At 46.0% G+C, this 10,336-nt stretch overlaps 4 protein-coding genes across 4 annotated transcripts; 2 read left to right on the top strand and 2 right to left on the bottom strand.

The window, feature by feature from the left end:
- On the top strand, positions 1-911 carry LOC141539925 (histone H1.3-like). The gene is given in 2 exon segments (XM_074263331.1): positions 1-162; positions 165-911. Coding segments are annotated over 2 exon segments (657 nt in total). The 5' UTR covers positions 1-69; the 3' UTR covers positions 729-911.
- LOC141539926 (histone H3) lies at positions 907-2,103 on the bottom strand. The gene has a single exon (XM_074263332.1). It carries the CDS (start codon positions 2,044-2,046, stop codon positions 1,636-1,638), a length of 411 nt encoding a protein of 136 aa, XP_074119433.1. The 5' UTR covers positions 2,047-2,103; the 3' UTR covers positions 907-1,635.
- Positions 2,104-2,721: 618 nt separating this feature from the next.
- LOC141539921 (histone H2A type 2-A) lies at positions 2,722-3,889 on the bottom strand. Its single transcript, XM_074263327.1, has one exon. It carries the CDS (start codon positions 3,887-3,889, stop codon positions 3,497-3,499), a length of 393 nt encoding a protein of 130 aa, XP_074119428.1. The 3' UTR covers positions 2,722-3,496.
- Positions 3,890-4,268: 379 nt separating this feature from the next.
- LOC141539923 (histone H2B type 2-E) lies at positions 4,269-5,815 on the top strand. The gene has a single exon (XM_074263330.1). It carries the CDS (start codon positions 4,269-4,271, stop codon positions 4,647-4,649), a length of 381 nt encoding a protein of 126 aa, XP_074119431.1. The 3' UTR covers positions 4,650-5,815.
- The last annotated feature ends 4,521 nt before the right edge of the window (positions 5,816-10,336 follow it).

Raw genomic sequence — 10,336 nt, 5'->3', positions numbered from 1 at the left:
CTTATTCGCGAGTCCGCGGCGTCCTCTAGTGACTTCTCGCTGTCGCTGCTGTACGGTCCCTTCGCTGCCATGTCCGAGACGGCCCCCGCCGCTCCCGCTGCCCCGGCCCCCGCGGAGAAGGCTCCGGCCAAGAAGAAGGGCAAGCGGGCTTCGGCCGCCGGGGAGCGCGGCGCAAGGCCGCGGGTCCGCCCGTGTCGGAGCTGATCACGAAAGCCGTGAGCGCCTCCAAGGAGCGCAATGGCGTGTCCCTGGCAGCCCTGAAGAAGGCGCTGGCGGCGGCGGGCTACGACGTGGACAAGAACAACAGCCGCATCAAGCTGGGGCTCAAGAGCCTGGTGAGCAAGGGGACCCTGGTGCAGACCAAGGGCACCGGCGCCTCGGGCTCTTTCAAGCTGAACAAGAAGGCCCCGACGGCCGACACGAAGACTAAGGCCAAGAAGCCGGCCTCGGCCAAGACCAAGAAGGCTGCCGGTGCCGCCAAGAAGCCCAAGAAGGCGACGGGTGCCGCAGGCGCCAAGAAGACGGTGAAGAAGAGCCCGAAGAAAGCCAAGAAGCCGGCGGCCGCCAAGAAGGCGACCAAGAGCCCGAAGAAGGCCAAGGCGGCCAAGCCCAAGAAGGTGGCCAAGAGCCCAGCTAAGCCCAAGGCGGCCAAGGCCAAGAAGGTGGCCAAGCCCAAGACGGCGAAGCCCAAAGCCGCCAAAAGCAAGAAGGCGACAGCCAAGAAGTAGAGAGGTAGCGCTCGAACCTTGACCCACCCAAAGGCTCTTTTCAGAGCCACCCACTCGCCTCAGGAAAAGAGCTGAACCTCTCGACCCCGCCAGTTTCTAGAGAAAATATTGCAATCCTATTAAAATAAAAAACCCACCTAAATGAGCAAATAAAAAAAAAAAAATTCGCAAATAAAAGTAAGATATCGTAAAAATTATTTAATAATAAGTAGCATATATCCATCCAACCCAATGTTCTTCGCTCCTCCTCGTTTTCCTTGTGCTGATGGCAGTGTTAAGAAAAAAAAATGTCCCGTCCCCCGTCTGTCTCCCTTGCCCAGTTGGCCAAAGTCTGTGCGTTGAACAAGGAGAGGGGTTTTGCTTTGCTCTTTCCCCCCTCTTTCTCCCCCAAATCGGAAGTTTACTAAAAAACGTTTAGTTGCCAGTGTGCATGCTCCACTCCTGACTTGTGTGCGTGCGCGCAAGTAAAACCAGCAGGGAGGGCAGGGAGGGCAAAAGGAATTGGACGCAGCGCCGCCCTCGGCGCATTCACTAGCTAACCATCTGTCTCCGCAGTACGCGGGCACTTGCGGGAGTCAGTCCTTCGTCATTGGGTCAAGACAGCAGCAGGGACCAAGAGGAAGCTGCCGTTTCGCGGCTACTTCCGCCGAAAAGACCCACCTGCCAAGTTGCCATGTCATTTGTACAAGAATCAAAACCCTGAAAATCCGCTGACCGTCCAAGGGAAGGCCCATGAATTCCATTTCTATATGCAGCGAAACCCAGAAATAAGTGCCAGTTGCAAGGTTAGGGGAGGGAGGGAAGGAAAAAAAAAAATGGGCGCGATTACAGCTACTCTCGTGAGATCGTGGGTGGCTCTGAAAAGAGCCTTTGGGGGTGTAGACTTCCACGGGCGGAAAGCGGCACCTTACGCCCGCTCACCGCGGATGCGGCGGGCCAGCTGAATGTCCTTGGGCATGATGGTCACTCTCTTGGCGTGAATGGCGCACAGGTTCGTGTCTTCGAACAGGCCCACCAAGTACGCCTCGCTGGCCTCCTGCAGAGCCATCACGGCCGAGCTCTGGAAGCGCAGGTCCGTCTTGAAGTCCTGGGCGATTTCTCGCACCAGGCGCTGGAACGGCAGCTTGCGGATCAGCAGCTCGGTGGACTTCTGGTAGCGCCGGATCTCTCGCAGGGCTACGGTGCCGGGCCGGTAACGATGAGGCTTCTTCACGCCGCCGGTGGCCGGAGCGCTCTTACGGGCAGCCTTGGTAGCCAGCTGCTTGCGGGGGGCCTTGCCACCGGTGGACTTACGGGCGGTCTGCTTGGTACGGGCCATGGCGGTAGAGGAACAGCTGCGCTTCTCCTGAGCAGAAACACGACTGAAAACCCAGCGCGCGCCTATACCTTTTATAGACGCAGAAGCACCCTGATTGGGCTGAGGGCGTTTGAAATTCCCGCGCTGGGACCCGATTGGCTAGGGGCCGAAACCTACAACAGTACCTTTCCATTGGACCTCCCGGTTTGCCGTCTCTCCGCCGCCCCGCCCCTCAACCCTTCCCACGCCCCTCCCACCCCACTCTTCCTCCGCCCTTTCACTTCGGCCCCACCCCCCACCCCAGCTTGACCCTCGCGGAAAAACCTGAGCCCGCTGAGTAGATCTCGTTTGTTCATCCCTTCTCCCACCACTGGCTTTTCTGGTAACCAGTCCGTCGAAAAAGTTGTGCAGTCCCTTCCCCGCAAACTCTGGGTCTCCTTGCCTTTCTCCCACCTCCCCCTTTCCTGTTCGCCCTCTCCCTCTGTTCGGCGGGAAAAGAACACCTCAGACGTTTGTTCGGGGCGCTGACGTGTGCCCGTGCCCGATGGATTCCCCCAACTTTCCACAGTTCGCTGGAATTTTTGCGCGGCCGGCCACCGACTTGACCCTCCCGCGCTTCTCCAGGGCACGCCCTTGGCTTTTCAGGGCACCCACCCAACGCCCGCTTAAAAAAACACCGGCCGGCACTCCCGAGACCACAGGGACCAGGAACTTCGGTTTTATTTCCACTTCTCCCTCCTGTTAAGTTACAACAGTAGTCCTAAAGGTGCGGGACGCTACTTCCAGCAGCCAGAAACTCTGCCACCACCGCCACCACCGTCTCTTCCTCCCCTCACCAACCCGTTCCTCCCTCCCTCCCAGGGTTCCATTGCGTATGGGGCTCAGGACTGCGAACGAAAAGCCCGCCTAAGCGGCGGATTGGCCGGGAGTGAAGCTCCCGAGTTATCCGAGGGAAAGTTTGGGCTACGGGCACTTTAGCGAGTCACTTCCAACGCCCTGGGGGTCATCGCCCCGAGAACGGCAGTCGGCCGGCCACACTGGTCGACGTTCCTGTCAAGTGCAGTACATTGGGGCGCCGGACAAAACTTGGTCGCCTTATGTGTCGGGACAAAGTGGCATTGAACGTTGTGACCAACAGCCTTGCGGACTGGGGGGAGGGGAATCAGCTAACTGGGTGAAGCGAGAGAGAAACGGGGGTCCTGACTCGACCTCGCTAAGGGAAGCGGGGACTTTCCTCCCGTACTCGGGTTGCTGAGTATTGACTGGGGCGACTCCGGTTCGTGCCGGAACTGAGGGACGGGAAAGGGGTACGTACGCGGCTCATCACGCCGCTTTCGGGCGCCGGCGGCCACCGGGATCGGGAACGAAGCCGAAGTTCGGAAACAGCCCCTTTTCTCTGACAGGGTGGGTGGCTCTGAAAAGAGCCGTTGGTTTCGGGAGTGAGCCTTTCGGCCCCGGGAGCCGAGTCGGCTTACTTGCCCTTGGCCTTGTGGTGGCTCTCGGTTTTCTTGGGCAACAGGACGGCCTGGATGTTGGGCAGCACGCCGCCCTGGGCGATGGTCACCTTGCCCAGCAGCTTGTTGAGCTCCTCGTCGTTGCGGATGGCGAGCTGGAGGTGGCGGGGAATGATACGCGTCTTCTTGTTGTCCCTGGCGGCGTTGCCCGCCAGCTCCAAGATTTCGGCCGTCAGGTACTCCAGCACCGCCGCCATGTAAACGGGGGCGCCGGCGCCGACGCGCTCGGCGTAGTTGCCCTTGCGCAGCAGACGGTGCACACGGCCTACGGGGAACTGCAGGCCGGCCCGGGAAGACCGAGACTTGGCCTTGGCACGAGCCTTGCCACCCTGCTTTCCGCGGCCAGACATGACGAGTACGAGGAGTGGTGCGAGTACGACACAGCTGAGTCAATCGCCAACTGGAAAACTACACTGGTGCTTCGGCCCGCCGCGCCGGGGCCTTTTATAGCTTGCGCCGGGACTGCGCGCCGCAGCCTTCTGATTGGTCGGCGCGATGTCTTTGTCCGAACGGCCACTAGGGAGGCTCGCCTCGGATTCCGTTATTTACATGGCCGGCCTCTCCGCCTATGACGACACTCCTGAGAAGCCGCCAATCGGAGCCTAGCTCTGCCCGAGCCTTCATTTGCATGTGAGCACTATAAGTAGCGGGGGCCGGCTCGGCGGTCTTCGTTGTTCGTTTCTCGCAGTCGTTGCTTCTCTGCCTTTCGGCTCTTTTCCTCCTCTCGATATGCCCGAGCCGGCCAAGTCCGCCCCTGCCCCCAAGAAGGGCTCCAAGAAAGCCGTGACCAAGGCTCAGAAGAAAGACGGAAAGAAGCGCAAGCGCAGCCGCAAGGAGAGCTACTCCATCTACGTCTACAAGGTGCTGAAGCAGGTCCACCCCGACACCGGCATCTCCTCCAAGGCCATGGGCATCATGAACTCCTTCGTCAACGACATCTTCGAGCGCATCGCCGGCGAGGCTTCCCGCCTGGCGCACTACAACAAGCGCTCCACCATCACTTCCCGGGAGATCCAGACGGCCGTGCGCCTGCTGCTGCCCGGGGAGCTGGCCAAGCACGCCGTGTCGGAGGGCACCAAGGCCGTCACCAAGTACACCAGCTCCAAGTAAGCGGGTCTGCCTCCGGAGTCGCTCGCGCCGCCCCCGCCCCGAAACAAAGGCTCTTTTCAGAGCCACCCACCTTTTCTCGCGAAGGAGCTGTCTCGCGCCAAAAGTCCTTTAAAAGTTGCTCGCTCTCACCCACACGTCTGCCCCGCTTCCTTGCTCGCCCAAAAACTTGGAAGCCCACCTCTTCCCCGCACGCCCCCGGACCGAGGCACTCAAAGGCGGCGGAAAAACACCTTCAGCGCTTGCCGTCCTTTAAACTTTCCCTGGACCTTTGCCTGGCAACTCTGGCTCCCCTTTGCTTGCTTACTCTCCGCCCTCCATCCCGGACACCCGCAGCTTCGACGCGCATGCTCCTCACAAGTCCTTTGGGGTTATGAAACCTCCCTAGGGCAAATTCAATCCTCCCTTTCCATTACGGGAAAAAAAAAAAACCTGATAATCCCCTGAGTCCCGCCTGAACTCCCGGTTCTCTTTATTTTCCATACAGGTTCTTCCGGTTCTTTTCCTTTGTCTCATCACTTATATTATTTAATCCATTTGGGTAAGAAGTTCAGTACAGTTCAATTCTCAAAACTAATTCATATTTGAGAAAAGGAGCAGAGATCCCAACATACTTTTCATATCTAAACGTGAGGATTTAAAAGTCAAAACAAACCACGGATTCGTATTCCTAATGAACACTGGGGGAAGTTTGAAAAATTATCAGTCCATCAATATACTGATAATATTAACTATTTTAGCCAGATTGAATTTATGTTAGAAATGTAGTTTGTTTAGGTATTAAGAAAGTTACTGGTAATATAGATTACATTCATCTATAATTAGCAACCCAAATCAGTATTATAGTCATAACTGCAGGAAAAGCTTTTAATGAAATAAATCTCCATTTATGTTCATTAAACAAGTAAATATCACAATAAAGGGACCCTTAATTATTATAAATAATATTTCTTATATAGCTTATAATATATAATGTCAGATAAATAACATCTAAAACCAAGGGATGGCTTTATATGTAAATTGGGATAAAATGGATTAACAAGGATATCCATAATCAATACTACCATCATTTCCATTATGATTAATGTAACTACAAACTATTCCTTGTGGAAATAGTCCTGAATATTGAAATGTTGTTATAGACTGAAATGATATAATAAAAATGACAATATTATTTAAATCGATTTACTTTTTAAATGCTATATCACTCAGATTTGCCCAACAATTATTTCATAGCATTAGGTAGGAAAAGATTGGGGGGAAACTAGGGAGTTTTAGGAATATCGTTCCTCAAACTTTAATATTCAGCTAATCATCACAATGATTTCATAATGGTTTAAAAATAGAGATGATCTATAGGAAAGATCAGATGTACTACAAAAAGATAAAAATGAACCTTGTCTTTTGTAGAATAAATCCAAATACTTCAACTATTGAAGTAATGAGGCAATATTTAATGAAAACTGCTGGGGGGGAAAAAAAGTTTGCCAGAATGTAGGTGTATATACTAATATCTCCTATTACCATGATCTTGCCATATATTACTTAAATAAAAAAGGTTATATTATAAACACATTAAATAAACCCTTTAATAAAAGGTCAAAGGATATGAACAGAATTTTTTTTCCCCCCTTAGGGTAGTTTTTTTTTTTTTTTTTTAATTTTCTGCTCTCATTATTCTTCATCTGACAAACCAACTTCCCACACTGGACAAAAAAATTTTTTAAACCCTTCAGCACATAACTATAAAGGGATTAAAAAAAAAAAATGTATGTCTCCTGCATTTTAAATTTCGCCTCTCTGGCTAGAGATGTGTGATGTATTTCATCTTCATTCTTTTGCAATTTATTGTGTTCCTGAATTCTAAAATCTTTCAAAGATGTTTTTCTTTATAATTTCTTAAGTAGCACAAATTCTTGTTATTTCCTTACATGGCAATTCATAGAGGTTTGTCCCAATTCCCACTAAAATTGTCCATTATATTATTTTTATGGCCCAATAACATGCTATTACCTTCACAGACTACAATTTGTTTAGCCATTTCCTAATATGAGAAGAGCACCTAACTTTCCAATTTTTGACTACTCTGCTATAAAAATTTATTTACATGTGGATCCTTTTTCTTTTGGTGAGGGATTATATAGATTTAGGAATCCCTTTTTGAAGAGGACCATATAGGGTGATCACTTATTTATGAATTGAATTTGTTAGGCCGAGTTGCACAGTCATCATCTTCACTCTTTCTTCCAGAGTCATCAAAGTCCAATAACAGGACAAATGTCAAGACTGGTAATGGCCTGGGATGAAATGGACAACCTTCCTTGAAGCCTTTGATGTCTGACCAAGCTCTAAACATCTGCTTCAGCCACCTTCATAGCCACTGAAACAAAATGTTTTCACATGCTTTGAAGCCTATCAATTAACTTCAACCTAGTTTAGCCCATCTGCTGAAATATGCTACAGTTTCTTGGAGCCACAGGTAGAAGTTCAGTGACCAGTTGGACATCAAGAGATGGATGAACAAGGATGGACAAGCCCTCACAGCAGAGAGGTTAGTCCTCCCTCAAGACCCTGTACAATCTTGTAGTAGTATAGTTGAGTCAAAGTATATAAACAGTTTAAAGATAATTTTCTAGCCTAATTTCTTTTTTAAAATAAATATATGCAAAGACACTTTTCAAAATTCATGCTTTCAAAACCTTGTGTTCCAAATTTTTCTTCCTCCCCTCTCCCCTAGACAGCTAGTAATCCAATATAGGTTAAACATGTGCAATTCTTCTAAACATATTTCCACATTTATCATATCCAGCCTAATTTCGCATTCATTCCAGAATCTCTGATCCAATTCAACAGTTTTTCCAACAGTGTGAATGTGTATACTTCTTTTCCCGTAGTCCCCCTAACACTTATCATTTTCCAAATTTGTTATCTTTGCTAGTCTCATCAGTGTGACATACAATCTCATATTTGCATTAATTCTCTTACTAATTTAAATATGATTGCCAATGGATTGTATTCCTAGGTATCTAATGGCTCTTAATCTTATAAAATGTACATCTGAATCCATTTTGGAAATGATATCTTTAGCAGAGAAACTTGTTTCAAAAATAATTTCCCACATACTCATTTCCTTCTAATTTTTATGGCATTAGATTTGTTTATACAAAAATTTTTAATCTTATATAATCAGAATTTTTTATTTTATTTTGTGATTTTATTGCCTAATTAGTCATGAAATCTTTCCCCATATATAATGTAGAAATGAAAGCTGTTTTCTTCCATTCTCCTCTAACTTGACAGCCATGAACCATTTGTAGTTTTTCTTACTATATGCTACAAGGCATCGTTCTAACCCTACTTTATGTCAGATTAATATCCTATTTTCTAGTAGTTTTTATCAAATAAGTCCTTCCCTCAATAACTGGGGTCTTTGGATTTATCAACTTCTTAATCATTCCCTTCTGTGTGCTGCTCTCCCATTGCTCCTGATCAACTGCTCTCTCTTTTTAAAAAAAGTACCAACTCATTTACATGATTATTGCTTATTAGTACAGTTGGGTTAAATAAACTGATGAGAACTGGTAGTATTCAACTCCTTTTTTCCCCTCTTTTTCCATTATTACCCTTGTGTGTTCTAGATTTCTTTTGTTCCTCTTGGGAATTTTTTGTTGTTTTTTTCACGCTGGGTATACAAAATATTTTAAGTTTGGTACAGCACCAAATAAACTAATTTAGCATGTATTTTAGTTTTTATTTTGTCAATTTTACTTGTGAGCATTTAATATTTTTCCAAATATTTGTGATTTAACTTTAATTTTAATTTAATCTTTGTCAAATAGTGTTTTTCAATTATATATATATATATATTTAAACTTCTGTAGTTGTGATACCAGAGAAACTGAGGCAAGCAGAGATTGGTTTTTAATCTTTTTTTTTTTTATTTAGAATTTTTTTTCCCCACAGTATATATGCATGAGTAATTTTTTTTATAATATTATCCCTTGTATTCATCTTTCCAAATTATCCCCCCCTCCCTCCACTCCCTCCCCCAGATGACAGGCAATCCCATACATTTTACATATGTTACAATATAACCCAGATACAATATATGTGTGTAAATACCATTTTCTTGTTGCACATTAAGTATTAGATTCCGAAGGTATAAGTAACTTGGGTAGATAGACAGTAGTGCTAACAATTTACATTCGCTTCCCAGTGTTCCTTCTCTGGGTGTAGTTATTTCTGTCCATCATTGATCAACTGGAAGTGAGTTGGATCTTCTTTATGTTGGAGATATCCACTTCCATCAGAATACATCTTCATACAACATTGAAGTGTACAGAGATCTTCTGGTTCTATTTATTTCACTCAGCATCAGTTCATGTAAGTCTCTCCAAACCTCTCTGTATTCCTCCTGCTGGTCATTTCTTACAGAGCAATAATATTCCATAACATTCATATACCATAATTTACCCAACCATTCTCCAATTGATGGACATCCATTCATCTTCCAGTTTCTAGCTACTACAAAAAGAGCTGCCACAAACATTTTGGCACATACAGGTCCCTTTCCCTTCTTTAGTATTTCCTTGGGATATAAGCCCAGGAGTAGTACGGCTGAGTCAAAGGGTATGCACATTTTGATAACTTTTTGGGCATAATTCCAGATTGCTCTCCAGAATGGTTGGTTTCTTTCACATGCATCAGTGTCCCAGTTTTTCCACAGCCCCTCCAACATTCATCATTATTTGTTCTTGTCATCTTAGCCAATCTGACAGGTGTGTAATGATATCTCAGAGTTGTCTTAATTTGCATTTCTCTGATCAATAGTGATTTGGAACACTCTTTCATATGAGTGGAAATAGTTTTAATTTCATCATCTGAAAATTGTCTGTTCATATCCTTTGACCATTTATCAATTGGAGAATGGCTTGATTTCTTATAAATTTAAGTCTCTGTATATTTTGGAGATGAGGCCTTTATCAGAACCTTTAACTGTAAAAATGTTTTCCCAATTTGTTACTTCCCTTCTAATCTTGTTTGCATTAGTTTTGTTTGTGCAGAAAATTTTTAATTTGGTGTAATCAAAATTTTCTATTTTGTGATCAATAATGGTCTCTAGTTCTCCCTTGGACACAAACTCCTTCCTCCTCCACAAGTCTGAGAGGTAAACCATCCCATGTTCCTCCAATTTATTTATGATTTCGTTCTTTATGCCTAAATCTTGGACCCATTTTGATCTAATCTTAGTATGTGGTGTTAAATGTGGGTCCATGCCTAGTTTCTGACATACTAATTTCCAGTTTTCTCAACAGTTTTTTCCAAATAATGAATTTTTATCCCTAATGTTTGTATCTTTGGGTTTGTCAAAGACTAGATTGCTATAGATGTACCCTTTTTTGTCCTTTGTATCTGTTCCACTGATCTACAGGTCTATTTCTTAGCCAATACCAAATGGTTTTGGTGACTGCTGCTATATAATATAGCTTTAGATCAGGTACACTTAGACCACCTTCCTCTGACTTTTTTTTCATTAATTCCCTTGCAATTCTCAACCTTTTATTCTTCCATATGAATTTTGTTGTTATTTTTTCTAGGTCATTAAAATAGTTTCTTGGGAGTCTGATTGGTATAGCACTAAATAAATAGATTAGTTTGGGGAGTATTGTCATCTTTATTATATTCGCTTG

The sequence above is a fragment of the Sminthopsis crassicaudata genome, chromosome 4 (genome assembly GCF_048593235.1).
Source record: "Sminthopsis crassicaudata isolate SCR6 chromosome 4, ASM4859323v1, whole genome shotgun sequence".
NCBI classification, from domain to species: Eukaryota; Metazoa; Chordata; class Mammalia; order Dasyuromorphia; family Dasyuridae; genus Sminthopsis; species Sminthopsis crassicaudata.
Note: the sequence above shows the minus strand (reverse complement) of the source record. Positions and strands in the feature narration are given on the sequence as shown.

Excerpts from the sequence above, each read along its gene's own strand:
- LOC141539926 (XM_074263332.1), bottom strand. The coding sequence starts at position 2,046 with ATGGCCCGTACCAAGCAGACCGCCCGTAAGTCCACCGGTGGCAAGGCC.
- LOC141539921 (XM_074263327.1), bottom strand. The coding sequence starts at position 3,889 with ATGTCTGGCCGCGGAAAGCAGGGTGGCAAGGCTCGTGCCAAGGCCAAG.
- LOC141539923 (XM_074263330.1), top strand. The coding sequence starts at position 4,269 with ATGCCCGAGCCGGCCAAGTCCGCCCCTGCCCCCAAGAAGGGCTCCAAG.